The sequence below is a fragment of the Mandrillus leucophaeus genome, unplaced genomic scaffold (assembly GCF_000951045.1).
Source record: "Mandrillus leucophaeus isolate KB7577 unplaced genomic scaffold, Mleu.le_1.0 Scaffold271, whole genome shotgun sequence".
In the NCBI taxonomy this organism is placed as follows: domain Eukaryota; kingdom Metazoa; phylum Chordata; class Mammalia; order Primates; family Cercopithecidae; genus Mandrillus; species Mandrillus leucophaeus.
In genome coordinates this window covers 2,682,641-2,699,405 of record NW_012102821.1, presented here as the reverse complement: position 1 = coordinate 2,699,405, position 16,765 = coordinate 2,682,641, and the positions used below count along the sequence as shown (strand labels likewise).

General features: G+C 42.5%; 1 protein-coding gene across 1 annotated transcript; it reads left to right on the top strand.

Annotated features, from left to right (window-relative positions):
* Positions 1-2,616: 2,616 nt before the first annotated feature.
* LOC105542960 (chromosome unknown open reading frame, human C2orf40) lies at positions 2,617-9,192 on the top strand. The gene is made up of 4 exons (XM_011984685.1): positions 2,617-2,841; positions 3,660-3,707; positions 5,645-5,802; positions 8,792-9,192. The coding sequence occupies exons 1-4, from the start codon at positions 2,757-2,759 to the stop codon at positions 8,951-8,953; spliced, it is 453 nt and encodes a 150-aa protein (XP_011840075.1). The 5' UTR covers positions 2,617-2,756; the 3' UTR covers positions 8,954-9,192.
* The last annotated feature ends 7,573 nt before the right edge of the window (positions 9,193-16,765 follow it).

The window sequence follows — 16,765 nt, the reverse complement described above, 5'->3', positions numbered from 1 at the left end:
TTTTAATTTTTAGTAGAGATGAGTCTCACTATGTAGCCCAGGTTGGTCTCGAACTCCTGGGCTCAAGTGATGCTTCTGCCTCGGCTTCCCAAAGTGCTAGGATTATAGGCTTGAACCATCACGCCCTTCCTCACTCACAAACATTTAATAAAGAAAATGACAGTGGCCCTTTCTTGATCAATTTGTTAATACTAAGCACCTTCAAACGAGCATTTTGCAGCTCTGAATTTGCTGGGAGAGCTAATACTAGGCAACTGGATTGGATAAATTCAGGAGTGCTTATTATTGCAGCCTAGAATGAACAACTGATGATATTGGGTGAAAAATCCATAATACAGAAAAAAATCACAGCTGTTCTATTGTTCCTTATTCTTTTCCTCAAACAACTTTAGTGTAGTGTCCAATTATATGTACTGATATGGAGTTCGGTGTGTAGTACCTGGCACAGTAGCGACATTCATAATTCATAATTTGGGACTTATTTGTGCTTTTCAGTCTATAGCTAAGGTTTGGCAAGGCTGTCGTTTCTGGAGTAATAGTGATATACATTTGCTGCAAGAAATTGCAGCCTCATCGCAAATGCCTAAACCCAATGTCTATTTCAACATCAGACCACATTTCATTCATTAATTGTTAAGCACTTTTACAGAAGGCAAACAGATGGAGGGGCCATACTTAATTCTGTATGCACTACCCTGTGAGCTGTTAGAGATTGACAAATGTTAAGACATTAATGAATGCTATTATTAGTGCCAAGGATCGTATCTGTCTCCCTTGGCAAATATTTTCATAGATTTCTTCATTGAATATAAGCTTGGAAGAGAAGTAGAACATTTAACAGTAGTCCCACCCCCATCTAATTAGAAAATCCCCTCTACAGTAGCCTGGTCAAGTGCTCATCTTTGTTTATTTATGTTCAGATGCCTCCAGCAACTCTTAATCTCAAACCCCCCAGGGCCATTCGTCCCATCTTGGGTGGCTGTCTGTCAGGGTGTTAGAAACCTTCATGCTCTAACCTATGGCCCAGTGGCCCCTCAAAGCCATTGCTCTACTCCCACAAGTTTGTTTGTTTCCTTCCTTCCTTCCTTCCTTCCTTCCTTCCTTCCTTCCTTCCTTCCTTCCTTCCTTCCTTTTCTTTCTCTCTCTCTCTCTCTCTTTCTTTCTTTCCTCTGAGATGGAGTCTTACTCTGTCACCCAGGATGGAGCGAAGTGATGCCTGGTTCACTGCAACTTCTGTCTCCCAGGTTCAAGCGATTCTCCTGCCTCAGCCTCCCGAGTAGCTGGGACTACAGGCATGCACCACCACACTCGGCTAATTTTTGGTATTTTTAGTAGAGACGGGGTTTCACTAAGTTGACCAGGCTGGTCTCAAACTCCTGACCTCAGGTGATGTGCCTGCCGTGGTCTCCCAAAATGCTGGGGTTACAGGTGCAAGTCACCACACTCAGCCCCACAAGTTTTATTTCTCTAGGTTAAACACCTAAATTCCTTTAATTTCTTCTCATATAACATGTGCTTGGGCCCTAGTCCTCTCTGGACACTTTCCTTTGACCACAACTCCAGTTTTTCTGCGACCTTCTTCAAGTGAGATGATGTGAACTGAACTAAATAGTAGAGGGGAGGTCTGCTCAGAGCTGTGATGGAACGGAGACAGGACAGCTACTTTCTTTTTTTAAGTATCCTTTATTGAACAGCCTAAGATTGCAATGGCTTTTTAAACAACTACATCACTGTAGACCGACCTGAGCACAGACAGCAAAAACCACTGCAGCTCTCCCACAGGCTGCTGTGCACTGCGCTGATATCTTAGCTCGTCACCCAGCAGACTCCCAGCTCTCATAGGGAAGGTGCGAGGGAAATCACCACCTCTCTTCCCTGGCCCTTCAGTGTGGTCCCTAGAGATCTTATGAAGCCATTTCCATGCCATTAAACCTCGAAAAATTGGGTGGCCATGTAATTTATCATCCAAGCTAAAACACTTTTGAGAGCAAAAGGAGGCACTATCATTAATTTACAAGGACAAGAGGTATATACCAGGGCTGTCCCTGGACAGCCAGAAAGTGTGGCCACCCTACCCGTGAATTACGAGGGAGGCACTTAGCAAGGAAATAGACTTAATAAGTTCTAGCAAGTTCCCTGTCCCATCCCAGAGGGCAGGCCAGCAGGCTCCCTGGATGGCCCAATGACTCTGAAGGCAGCTAGGTAGCACTTTAATTCAAATGCTGCAGGAGGTTAGTAGGTTAGGTGGCTGCTTACGGACCATGGGTGTGCTAAGTGACTTGGGCTGAGAGGCATTCGAATTCAAAATTTGTAAACACTGGGTATGCTAATAAAATGCATCCTCAGGTAGGGCAGCCAGCTTGTAACTCGTGGCTATGGATATATTTTTCTCCCCAACTCCATAGTAAATTCTTGAGGCAGAGGTTCTCTTTTAAAACATTTATTTTTTCCCCCAGCTTTACTGATCAATTTATTTATTGATTCACAAACAAAGCAGGGCTTCTTAATTTTATTTGGGTCACAGACATTTTTGAGAGTCTGGCAAAAGCTATGGTTCCTATTCCCAGAAAATTTGCCTTTGCAGATGCAAACACAATTTTACATGCCTTTCCAGACCCCCTGGAGCCTGTCCATGGAAGGAGAGGCTAAGAACCCTGCTGAGAGAGTGGTCACGATTACCTCCATCCTGGGGCCTGACTCCAGTTCCTTACACCCGAAGATGCACTACTCACTACTTACGATGTCAGCATGTCTGCATGCAACAGTTAAGGGTCAGAGGCTTCTATAGGTCCGCAAGCCAGTGCGCTGGGTGGAAGCATGTGTTCTATCAGGCCAGACAAGGTATTTTCTATTAAAAATTATTGAGCTGATCAGAAACACTTTTACACTTTTAAAAGTGAATACAAATAACAGCAAGTGGTACAAATCATGCCTGATTTTAGGATGATCTGGGCAAGATACAAAACCCGGCTGCACTTTTAGAGAGTGAAGGCAAGTTCCCCAAAGTGTGGGAGCCTGACTCCCATTTCTGCCTGCCTCTGTCTTCACACGGGTGACCTCTCTGGATTCTGTCTTCTTCTTACACAAACACCAGCCACTGGATCTCTATCCCTCTAAATCCCATACGATAACATCTTGAGACCCTCTCAGTGATGGGTCAGGCTGGAAAAAAAAAAAAAAAAAGAAAAAAGAAAAAAAATTTTTTAAATGAAAAATCTTGAGATCCTTAATGGATTATATCTGAAAAGATCCCATTTCCAAATAAGCTCACATTCAGGGGTTCCTGGTGGATCGGAGTTTCAGGAGGACACTATTCAACGTATTACACCATGAAGCGAAAGTTTGCAGGAAGATAAGCATGACAGATGGCTGCCCCTTATAGTAAGACACAGGGCTAAAAGAACCGCGTCACTCTGACTAGCACAAATCGTAATGCCCTTGGTCTGCTGTGGTCATTATCACCAGTATTAGCCATGGGCAGCCTGAACTGTTTGTCCTGCAGGACAGGGAATACAACAAGCATTAAATACTGTGATGTTACCAACTTGTCAAATCAAGCCAGGGGTCCGCAGTTCTTTTTTCCCACTCTGATTTCTGCCTTTGATAAATTGAAGGGAGCAGTGCCACTCTGATATGGATTTCAATTTTCATTCCTTTAGGTGGCATAAATGGAAATAAACTCAAGCTGATGCTTCAAAAACGAGAAGGTAAATATCCCCCAAATGGATAAGGGATGCATTCTTAACTGGATGGAAATGAAGTGGCAATATGGAATGTGCTCACTGGAGTCTTGTATTTGGAAAATCAAAAGTGTTTACTCCTTAAAAGGTTAGCATATATGAAGGGCTTATTCTGTGGGTATGTGCTATGGTATTTTATTAGATAAATATTGCCAGTAAATGTCTGAAGGTTATTTTTCTGAAACCTGTCAGTGTGGACTCTAAAAGAAACAGTGGTACAGTTAATTGCATGCTATTTATTTTAGGACCATGAAGCATTTCAGAGATTATCTTTGGAGCACATAATCCTCAGCTGGTGGGGCAGGCGTGGAACAGCACTGTTGCAGTAGTCCGTGTCTCCCATGAGCTCATGGGGAAGGGTTTCAAACAAGAAAGCGTTTCTTGTTATTAGCCTCTGTTTTGAAAAATGCATCTAAGATAAATGTGACAGTGGCAAAATGTCATAGAAATTGAACAGTCTGGGGGTCACAACACACGGGTTCTGGACCTGCTGTAATCAGATCAGGTGAATCAACTGTGGGGTCTTGTGAATGTCATTTTCCCTCTCCCAACTTTCATCTCTATCTGTAAAATTCAGAATCCCTTAGAAATGAGAAAGTGTGACCACACTTCTGATGTGACCATTTAGTCACTTATTCTTTCCCTCCTAGTTTACGGGGGATTCTAGCAGGCTGAACTTCCTGCCTGAAGTGGGGTCCTCAGTCGTTCTTCCCACACCCCCTAGTTGCTGCTCAGGGACCCTCCCACAGGTGGCTGGAGAACAGGCGGCCACTCTTGCAGGCAAGGATTTCCTTGGGGGCGTTCCCAGCATCTTTCCCTGGGTTTCCAGCCACCCATGAAGCCCTGGCCCACCCCCAGTCTCTGAGGCGGCTCAGAGTGTCCCCTCCCTGTGCTGTGTGGTGCTGAGAGCCTCACCTCACCGATGTCCAGGGATGAACAACGCCCTCACAGAACCAGCTTGTTATAGGCGAGCAAGTTGCTGAGGCAGTCACAACTCCTGGGTGTGCATCCCGCAGCCTTGTCTCGGTTCAAACCAAGAAACACATATTGAGCACCTACTGTATACAAAACAGTGTAACAGTCCCTGAAGGGACTGCAAACAAACAAAAATCCCTGCTGATATTTATCCATATGACCAACAAACGCATCAACCCTGCATTTGCATGATCCTGTGCATTTTTCCTAACGTCTTTGAGAGGGACTGTCCATCCACTTTTATAGATAAGGGGACAGGGGCTGAGAACGTGACAGCAGGGGCAGAATGCCTAATGGCACAGTGGCTTCCTCGAGCACAACCTGCAGAAGTGGTTCCGTTTCAGCAATTGAGACTGTGATGGAAAAGCGTTAGGAGCAGCAGTATGAGGGTGCGGGTCAGTATCCTGCATCAATGGTCAGACTGTGAGGCGCAGAGACGCATTGGCTTAAGGGAATTCTGTGTCTCAGCAGCCTGGTGTGAGAATCAGCTCTACTGTTGGGCAGGGTCTGGTCCCTGCTCACTCAGGGCTCGTCATTCCAGTTCCTTTCTCTTACATAATCTCCTGAGCCAAGCACAACCTTCTTGTGTTTGCAAATGCAATGGATGTGCCCGTATACCTGTGTGGCACTAGACATCCAGTCTGTTTCTTGACTGATGAGCTGAATTTCATTTCTACCCTGAGGACACAGAGGTTGAAGTTTAGTCCATACCTCTTTATATGGCTGTACCAAATAGAACTTACCAACAGGAAGCATGGTGATGGATGCTGTGAGGCTGTGTCACATTGCCACATGCAAGTAAGAATGAAGTTGAGAGTTAAAATCTTCCTATGCATGGTGGTGGGGATGGAACGTATAACAGGGATTCACCGCCAGTGAGGAAGGAAATCATTCTTTGTGCTTTGGGGATGGGGAATTGATGATTTCAGCACCTGTTCCAACTAAGATCAAAGTGGCCGTTGATGAGAACAAAGCCAAAGAATTCCTCGGCAGCCTGAAGCGCCAGAAGCGGCAGCTGTGGGACCGGACCCGGCCCGAGGTGCAGCAGTGGTACCAGCAGTTTCTCTACATGGGCTTTGACGAAGCGGTGGGTGTTGCCTCTGGCTGCAGGCCTGGCTTCCACAGGGCAGGGTGGCAGGGAGGAGGCGTGGCTCGGGGAAATAGGAAGCAGAAAATTCAGCTTTGCTGTTCGTTCCTAAAGTAAGGGCCCCATCATATGCCAAGAGTTATCAGGCACTGGATCACGTTACCTATGGTGTAAGGTCAATGGCTGGAAGTTTCCACCAGGGCACATTCAGGAGGCAGAACCCAGGGCAGTCATGAACCAAAACAGCGGGGACCTAGATTCATCGAGAATCTGACTTTCTGGGCAACCCTTTTAACTTGGCTGAACAGTTTTGCCAGGGTATCCTTAAAATAACTCACAATCCCCCAAAATCTTTTCACTTTTACCTCGAAGACTGTCAGAAACAACAGGGATGCCAGGATCTATGATGATAATGACAAGAGATGAAAAAGAACCTGTAAAGAAAGGATGGGTCTTTGTAGAGGTTTTGGGGAAAATTTGTCAATGCACTTATAGGAAAAGATGTTTTACAGTTCATGCGCCTAGATGGCACTGGTGGACGCATTCATTGAATGAAAGACAAAAGGTTTATAATCTTAGGCTCCCAGCTGGGGTGCCTGTGCCGGTGAGACGGCAGCCCATGGAAGTCATAGATGTGGCCACATGGATGTCCGTCCACGGTGACTGACCTCAGGTGATCCACCCATCTCGGTCTCCCAAAGTGCTGGGATTACAGGCGTGAGCCACCGCACCCGTACCTGCATGTTAAACTCCCAATGCCCGTTTTAATAATGGTCATCAAAGAAATGCAAATTACTGAAAGAAGAGATAGCATTTTTGTCTATCAAACAAGTAAACATGTAATTTTAGTTTTCAATGAGAACACCAGATGCTGCTGAAGATTCCAGAAAACTGTTGCTCTTACATGTGACTCACAGGAATGCGCGATTTGACAATACTCAGAGATACTTAAACGCGATTCCACCCTTGCCCCAGGAACCTCACTGGGAAGAATGTGGTCTAAGTAAAGGGCAAACTGCACAGAGATGTAAATAACAGCACCTGCCTTTTGGGTTGTTGTGAATGTGAAGTAAGTTCATACCTCTAAGTACTTAGAATCATGCTCGGCTCAGTTTGGCTATACGTGTTCAGCTATTTGCACAGAAAAAGAAAAAAAGGCAAAAAGACACTTGGGAAACAAGTAATGTGTCCAATGGTTGGAAATGTGAAGGACATTATGGTATAGCCACATGATTTCATTTTATGTAGCCATTAAAAATGATCTGTCTAAGGGGTTTAGTTTTTTCTTCACCTACTGTAGTATTGTGTATACACCGTCTAAATGAATCACATGCGCATTGTGAAAAACACTTCCAAATGCCCAGTTGGAGGTCCTGCCCATGAAAAGCCCATCTGCTCCCTGGTGGGGCTGCACAGGCCACAAGTCCTCCCTCTACGTCTCACACAGGGTGGTATGAACTTACTTCACATTCACACATGGCGGCAGGCGGAGGTTGCAGTGAGCCGAGATCGCGCCACTTCACTCCAGCCTGGGTGAAAGAGTGAAACTCCCTCTTAAAAAAAATAAATACAGAAATAAAATAAAATGGGAAAACCCAAGAAGCAAGATTGTTTCACCGTGGCCAAGAATGTTGTATTATGGGAGAAGCAAAATTAGAGATGGAGCCAAAGAAGTCGGTGTCCTCCTTCCCAAGGCAGAGGCTGAGGTGGGCTCAGATGATTCAGACCCCAGCTATAGAGAATGGCAGTGAGAAACTGGAATCATGCTCTTTAGCCTAACACTAGCTGGCCCACTACCCACCGAGAGTGGATGACCACTGAGACCCAGAGACCACAGTCATGGGCTAGCTTGGGGAGTCCAGCCTCACAAAGTTCTCAAATATTAATGAATGTTCATTGGCAGTCTTGTTAAAATAAAAACAAGTTGCTGAGACCCAAACATCAGAAAGTTCCATGCAGGAGGCATGGAGTAGCTGGTGCCTGAGAACCTGCATTTGTGATTTGGATGCAGGGGTGCATGGGCCATGCTTGGAGAAAAACTGGCCCTGCACCCCAATAGCATGACCCGTTCACCCGCCCATCTGTCATCTCCCTGCCTTTTTGCTCTCACACTAAATCTCTTGCCACATCCTGAGCATCAACATACGAGTCCTAGTCTAAATTAATCTTGCACCTTCACCACCACCAAAGAAAAATTAGTATCTTCTTCTTTAAAAAAAGTGTATTAATAGCCAAGATCAGTTGCCCAAACCAAAAACCTGAGCATCATTCTACACTTCTTACTCAGCTTTAGCTTCTCTATCCCTTTTATTATCTGTAACTGTCTCTTCTCGTATCTGTCACTCAGGAACAGTAGGTTTCTTGAAGGCAGAGACTCTGTTTCTGGCAGCCTTCCAGTGTCCAGCACAGGCCATGACACACAGTGCCCATCTCAAAGCGTTTGCAGAATAAATAAGTGCATCTGCCTACACTCTAACCAACAACACAGGTATAAGAGTCACCATCAGATGTACCCCCAGTTCTCTGCCCTAGCACTATAATAGGCCAGTGCAGTGGTTGATCTAACTCAGGCAACATTTATTAAGCATCTACTACATGCAATATAAAGGGCCAGGCACAGGAATGGGGTAGGAAGGTAAGACAGTGTTTGCCGCAATAAGATGTGGCCTAAGGGTCAGGCCAAGTTGTTACTGCATTTGGGCAACTGTCCATTTGATGTACAGTTTAAGTCTGGAGTATATTTAACATATATTTTATAAAAGTTTGCAAAGGTATGGGGCCTGCATTCCTTTGGAAAAAGATAGCTTTTATCAGAGTGAATACTGCTGACCGTGTTGGCCTCTGAGCACAAGAATACGATAACAGGGAGTTACTAAGGGTTGTTAATCACTGAAGAAAAACCATGGAGAAAGCCCATAGGTAAGATTAGGTCTTAGGGGACTGTGTGCCCTTAAATCCGTTCTCTATCATTCTCTCTCTTTTCCTCCAGAAATTTGAAGATGACATCACCTATTGGCTTAACAGAGATCGAAATGGACATGAGTACTATGGCGATTACTACCAACGTCACTATGATGAAGACTCTGCAATTGGTGCCCGGAGCCCCTACAGCTTTAGGCACGGAGCCAGCGTCAACTACGACGACTACTAACCACGAGTTGCCACACGCTGTACAAGAAGCAAATAGCGGTTCTCTTCATGTATCTCCTAATGCCTTACACTACTTGGTTTCTGATTTGTTCTAGTTCAGCAGATCTTTTCTACCTACTTTGTGTGATCAAAAAAGAAGAGTTAAAACAACACATGTAAATGCCTTTTGATATTTCATGGGAATGCCTAACAATGCATCTCATTTAAAAATAGAAATAAAGCATTTTGTTAAAAAGAAAAGTCTCAGAAGTCATTTGGGTGCAAATTAAGCTGGTGACATTTCTCGTTCCCTTGATATTTTGAAGGTGCATCTGAGAGGCACCTCTCCGTTATCACCCTGAGATTCCTCACCGCCACCCAGGCAGACCACGGGACTGAGCGAAAGGTCTTCAGTTTGTTAAAACACAGTCTACATGAAATGCAAGACATACGATTAGCAAGAAAAGCTAGTTAAAAATGATCTGTGGTTACAGAACGTGGAGGATTCCAACCATTTGACAGAGAACCTTTCTGGTGCGGAGCTAGAGCTGGACCTGTTTAATATTACCATCCAGGAAATGAAGGGCAATAGAAAAAAAACCTGAAAATTGGTTGATTTCAGAGCCACAGTTATCTAAAAAATAAAACTTTGTTCCATGAATTTAAGACATATTTAAGAATATTCTTTGCATTGTAAACAACCTGAGTGAATGAAAGAAAAGGTAGTATCTGCGTGAGGAGAGGGAGGATAAGAAGACGGGGAAGTGAGTGCAGAATCTGAACCTTTGCTGATAGGAGGGGGTCTGGTTCCAGACTATGCAGAACTGCAGGGGGTGAGGTGGGGGAGGAGGTTAACAGCATGAGGTGGGCAACTCAGAATGAGTCTTAGACCTTTGTGTGGCACAGACTCCTCTGACAGTCTGATGAAAGCTTTTTGCTCTTCTCCTCAGAAAAATTACATGAAATTTTGTAGATATAGCCTCTGAAACACACCCCCATTCAGAAACCCTATGTAATCAATAACCCTAGGCCCAGTAGGAAGCACTGGATTCAGAGCAGCGGTGTTTACGGACAATCATAAACAGAGCCCATTCTTTTCTTCCTTGGGGAGCCATACAAATTAAAACTGTAGTAAAATACACATAAAAGTTACCCTTTTAAGCATTTTCGGGTGTACAATTCAGTGGTTAAGTATATTCACATCGTTATGCAACCATCACCACCATCCATTCATCTCTGGAACTTTTTCATTTTTCCATACTGATCCTGTATCCTTTAAACACTAACTCCCCATTCCTACCCCCAACACCCTGGCAACCCCCATTCTACTTTCTGTCTCTGAATGTCCACTCTAGGTACTTCATATAAGTAGTGTAATACGTATTTGTCTTTTTGTGTCTGACTTATTTCACTTAGCGTAATGACCTCAAGTTTCATCCATGTTGCAGCATGTGTCAGAATTTCCTTCCTTTTTAAGGAAGAATAATATTCCATTGTATGGATAGACCACTTTCGCTTATCCATTCAACCATCGATAGATACTTGGACTGCTTCTGTCTCTTGGCTGTTGTGAATAATGCTGCTATGAACGCGAGTGTGCAAGTATCTTTTTGTGTCCCTGCTTTCAATTATCTTTGGAATTGCTGGATCACATATTCATTCTGTTTACTTTTTTGAGGAACCAGGCCAGGCACAGTAGCTCACACCTGTAATCCCAGCAATTTGGGAGGCTGAAGTGGACTAAAATACAAAAATTAGCTGGGCATGGTGGCGGGCACCTGTAATCCCAGCTACTAGGGAGGCTGAGGCAGGAGAATCGCTTGAACCCAGGAGGCAGAGGTTGCGGTGAGCTGTGATTGCACCACTGCACTCCAGCCTGGGCAACAGAGTGAGACTCCGTCAAAAAAAAAAAAAAAAAAAAAAGAAAAAGAAAAAAAAATTGAGGAACCCTCTATGCTGTTTTCTAAAGCAGTGGGGCATTTTACATTCCCACCCTTAACATTTTGTTTCTTTTCCTTGACTATACTGAGGTGCTGAGCTGGCTCAAATCCCAACGCAATCTTAAAGAGGAGTAAAGGGGGTGATGGAGGACATCTTTGCTTCATTCCTTATCTTAAAGGGACTGCTTTCTATGTTCCTCCTTAACTATACTTGCTAGATTTTTTTTTTTTGTAGATGTCCTTTTACAAGTTAAAAAAAAATGTCCTTCTAAAAATATGCTAAGACCTTTTTAATGTCATACATTATATGGATGTTTAATTCTATTTTTTTCTTTATTAAGTTACTTTTAAATCTGTTACTACGGTGAATTTTATTAATAACAATTCTAATAGTAGTCAACTTGCTGGAATAAACCCAACCTGATCATGATGTATCACTTTTATTATTCATTGCTGGATCTGGTTTGGTAATATCTGTTCAGAATTTTTGCATGCATGTTCATAAAGTGAGATTGAATTGGCCTGTAGTTCTCTTTCTGCTTGTGTTCTTGCAGTTTGGGTATCAAAGTTATATTGGCCTCATAAAATGAATTGAGAGTGTTTTGTTTTCTTCTCTCTGTGTAGGAATGGTGAGAATGAAAATGTTGTTTCTTGAATATTTAGTAGCATTCAGATTGAGCCATTTTGACTTGGTTTCTTTATGAGAAAAATTTTGACTGTTGGTTGTATTTCTTTTACAGGTAAAGGATGATTCTGATTTTGTGTTTCTCTTTGAGTTGGTTTTGCTAAGTTCTGTCTTTCTAGGAAGTCATCCACTATATTAAAGTTCTAAAGTGTGTTGACAGCAGTTCTTATTCCCTCTTATATTTCTCTGTAGCATCTGCAGTTATGTTCTTGTTTTCTTTCCATTTGTGTGTTTTTAAAAAAAATGAACCATGCTTTTTCCAATACATAGTTTTTGTGTTTTATCTTCTTAATCTCTTTTGTGTGTTTCTCTATTTCATTAATTTCTGTCCTTTTAATTTCCTTCCTTCTACTTCTGTGGGTCTTTGATTCAATTCGATCTTAGCTCCATTTTGAGTCTTCTCATTTTTGTTTTTAAGGCAAGCACTTAATGCTCTATGTTTCCTTCCAAGTATTGTATCCCATGTGTTTGATGTAAAAAACTAGATGGTGAAATTTTTAATTTCAATTATGATTTCTCCTTTGACCCATATATTGTTGTGTTATTAAATTTCCAAGTGAGTGAACTTTTCTAATTATGTTACATGCTTTGTTTTCCAACTTAATTGCATTGCAGTAAGAAAAGTGGTCGGGCGGATTTCAATCCTTTGAAGTGTATTGGTTGAGCCTTATGTTTGGGGTGTGTCAATCCCAGCAACTGTTCCACGTGTGCTTGAAAGAAGTGTGTCTTTTCCAAAAGGCAGATGCCATAAACGCCCATTAATTCAAGCTCCGTAGTTTTACTGTTCGCATTTTCCACTTTCTGATTTTGTCTGTTTCATCTACTAATAACTGAGAAATGCGTTAAAATCTACTATGATGATAGATTTAAAATTTCTCCTTTTAATTCTGTCAGTCTGGCCTTGTATATCATGAGGCTATGCATAATTCATATACATATATACATAAATTTAGAATCAGTACCTTTTCCCAGTAAATGGAATTATCATTATGTAGGAAATTTCCTTATTTTGAGTAATACTTGTTACTTGAATTCTCCTTTGATATTAATATGACTGTACTTGCCTGCTTTGGGTATTTTCCTGGTCTATCTTTTCCACTGTTTGACTTTTAATCTTTCTGTGCTTTAGGTGTTTCTGTTGTAATAAGCACATAGCTGAATTTTGTTTGTTTCTAAACTATAACAAAACCTTAACTGGAGACTTTAGTCCACTTATGCTTACTGTGATTAGTGATTTGGTTTTATTGACAAATCACATTTTGAACATTTGATCTGCTCCATTTTACTTGCTCCTTTCCCCTCTCTTCCTTCATTTGGACTCTTCTCTCTCTACTTCCACTGAAGGTATACACTGATCTCGTCTATTGGTGTTTGCCTTATTTCATACATATTAACAAGTTAAAGGGACTCAATAGCCATAGTGTTCTCCTGGACAATACATGGGCCTTGCATTCCCCCTTCCAACTTACATGTGACTGCAACTTGGCATTTTAAATCTAGTCTGCTTTATTCTCCCTGCAAATTATCTTTGTTTCATCATCAGTGGTTTGTTTAGATTGTCACATAATTATCTTAGCTCACTGTCTCTCCTTAAAACTCAGCCCATGCATCTGAGATCATTTTCCTTCGGTTTGAATCATATCCTTCAGAATTCATTTAGTGAGGGTCATTTGGTGGTAAACTCTCAAATTTGCTTGGCACTTTCCCATGTTTTACTTGGCATACAATTCTTGGTTATTTAATCAATACTTTGAATTTATTTTACTGTCTCTGGTTTCCATTGCTTATGTTAAGAATTTCATTACTCATCTAATAGCCATTCCTCTGTAGGGGATACTGCCCTCTTCCATTGTTTTGACACCGACTTGTCTTGTTATCTATATCCACATCTATGTCCATAAATATTAATGTCTGAAGTTTGTTGGGCTTAATCTGAGGATTGGTGTCTTTCGAACAATTTGGAAAATTCTCCTCCATTTTCTTCTTTGAATAGCATCTCTCCCTCATTCTATTAGATCTTTCTGGAATGTTGTATTCACGTATGTAAATTTCAATTATATTTTTCCTTTCTTATTCAAATATCCTTGGGCTATATTTCTTGTTCCCTGTTCAGACTTTCAAGTTTCTCATTTCTTTAAATGTATAAAACACTCTTATATTTTTGTCATTTCCAGTATCAGAGGTCGTTGTGAATCTCTTTTTGCCTACCATCTATGGTTTCTCACTCATAGTGACTGTCTCCTTGATTTTATATAATTTCTTTTTGTTTTTGAGACGGAGTCTTGCTCTGTGGCCCAGGCTGGAGTGCAGTGGCGTGATCTCCACTCACTGCAAGCTCCGCCTCCCAGGTTTACGCCATTCTCCTGCCTCAGCCTCCCGAGTAGCTGGGACTACAGGCGCCCCACTGCGCCCAGCTAATTTTTGTATTTTTAGTAGACACGGGGTTTCACCGTGTTAGCCAGGGTGGTCTCGATCTCCTGACTTTGTGATCTGCCCTCCTCGGCCTCCCAAAGTGCTGGGATTACAGGCGTGAGGCACCGCGCCCGGCGATTTTATGTAATTTCTAACCATGACCTGCTCATTCTTTTTGGAATGTTGTTTTTAAGAAACACTTGAAAGCTAAGTTAAGTTTAATTTCTCCAGACAGCACCGGCATTTTCTTTTGCTAGTGGCTTGGGGTGCAATGCAGTCTACCAAACTGGGACCACCTTAAATTCTGTGCCTGTGGATTTACAGACCAAACAGGGACACCTTGTACTTACTGTTCTCAGTCCACTCCCACCAAACTGAAGTTTGAAAGAAAGCATCCTCACTGCCCACTTCTGTGTGATTGATTTATTTCTCATTGGCCCGTGCACCAAGGTAGAGCCTTTTGGGAGCTCAGTTTGATGCAGGGTAATCTGGCCTAAACTTTATCTTCTGTCCTGAGCCCTTGGCAGCTTTCAAAGATTCTCAAGCTCTACATGATTCTGCAGATATTTTCAAGCAAAAGCTGGTTTTCCCTTCCTTTGGGGACTCTGCAGATTCTTTATCTATCACCCAAGGAAAGTGTATATAAAATAATATCCAGCATTTCACTTGCTCCCATTCAGGGGTTTATTTACATTAACCTGTCATACTGCTGGAGACGGAACTCCTATTTGGTCATTTATTTCAAACCAAACATTCTTTACCTTTTTTGTCTCTGGAAATCTTTAAGAATAACAATTGTAAATGCATAAAACCAAGTATATAGGATTACAAAGGAAATCAATTATATTAAAAAAGTTTCCAACCTTTTAAAAGACAAATTTATGAGACAGTAATAAATGTGTTTCTTCATGCTGTAAGTAACAAGAGTTACTGGTAGGTGTACAGCTATTGTAATTTCAAAGTAGTGGAAGTAAATGACATTTTGAGACAATTGTAACAACTATAATGTGATGATATATCTGATTTCTATACGTGGCAGAATCCCAGCTAAGAGCTATTTCCATCACAGTTTATTGCCTACATTTGTAATTGAAGAAAAGGCTAAATTTGAGTTAGGGGTTAGTAGAAACAAATAGGTTCATTTTTTTTCCCATTCAAGTTCATGAGACCCCTTATTTAAAGGGATATCCACTCCAGTTCCTGTAATATAACCAGAGAGAAAGTTTCCAGTTATTCTTAGGATAGAGATGAAATCCCCTGATGTGTTTTATGAGACCTGGCCCCCTCCCTACCTCCTAATATTCCTGTTTTCAATCCCCCTTGCTCTGCACTTCAGCCAACCGTGCTAGACTCTGAACCCCAGGAAAAGCTCACACCTGTTTTTGCTCACTATAAAACCCTCAGAGCCTAGTACAGAGCCCATCAGAGTAAGTGAGCTTTAATACGTGTCGAATGGATCCCGACCACACCAAGGAAGGGAAAAATGGATCTAGTCTCATTTTTACATATGAAGAAGATGATGGCCAGAGAGGTTGAATGACGAACAGCTCCTGGGATACAAGGTGAGTTAGGAACAGAGGAGGGATTATGACTCAGATGTGGAGGTCTTTCCCATACCACATTATTCCTCTCCCTTGTCCCCATCGCCCATTAGCTTATTTAGGCCCCACCACAGCAGGGTCTCACCTACTCCCTCCCAAGTATGCCTCTTGGGCCTGGAGTTTCTTGAACCTACACCTGGCTTGGCAACAGCAAACTAACATTTTCTCCCACTCAACCACTGCCCTTGCAGCTAGCTACCTGTGAACAGCAGTGTGCTGTGACTACAGGTGAGATTTCAATCCTGTCAGGTGTGAAGCTTGTTTATTATTATTATTATTATTATTATTATTATTTTATTTTTGAGACAGGGTCTCACTCTGTCGCACAGGCTGAAGTGCAGTGGTGTGATCATGGTTCACTGCAGGCTCGAACTCCTGGGCTCAAGCCATCCTTCCACCTCAGTCTCCTGAGCAGCTGAGACTACAGGGGTGTGCCACCATGCCCAGATAATTTATTTTTTTGTACAGACAGGATCTTGCTATGTTGACCAGGCTGGTCTTGAACTCCTGGTCTCAAGCAATCCTCGTGGCTCAACCTCCAAAGTACTGGGATCACAGGTGTGAGCCACAGTGCCCAGCAGTTTGTTTAAGTTGGCCAGAGACCCTTGGCTATGAGCTTTTCAAATCATATCCCCTGCTCCCCTAAGGGCCCGTTTTTAACAAGCAGCACTGTCTTCTTCTGTGGATCAGAATTACTCGCCAGGATTTCGTAAACCAGAGACATTATTATATAAAGCTGATTCTTCAACAGAGGACAAGAACCCCTACTGTAATATACAGACCAAGAGCTACAGATTAAAGACAGAAAGATGGTGTGTGAACAGGCATTGCTATCCCTACCCCCATCTTTTTAAAGAGAAGACTGAGTCCCAGACAACCCACGCTGGGGACGTCAAGCCTAGAAGAGCAGAGTCCAAGGACTGGCCTGACTGCTCATCTTCAAACATCTGAAGGGCTGTCAAGAGGAAAGTCTTTGTCTTGTTCTTGGAGAGCCCCAAGGGCACAACCAGGCCCCATGAGTGGCTGCTCAGTGAAGCCAGTTTTTGCTCAGAATTCTGATAATGGAACGGGCGCTTCACAAAGCTAAGTGCTTCCAGCAGGGCGAGTGAACAGTTGTAAAAACTGTTTATAGAAATTCCTGCGTTTGAAGATGAAAGTTTCTTAAAGTCTGAAGCCAATGGGATACCCAATGGTGA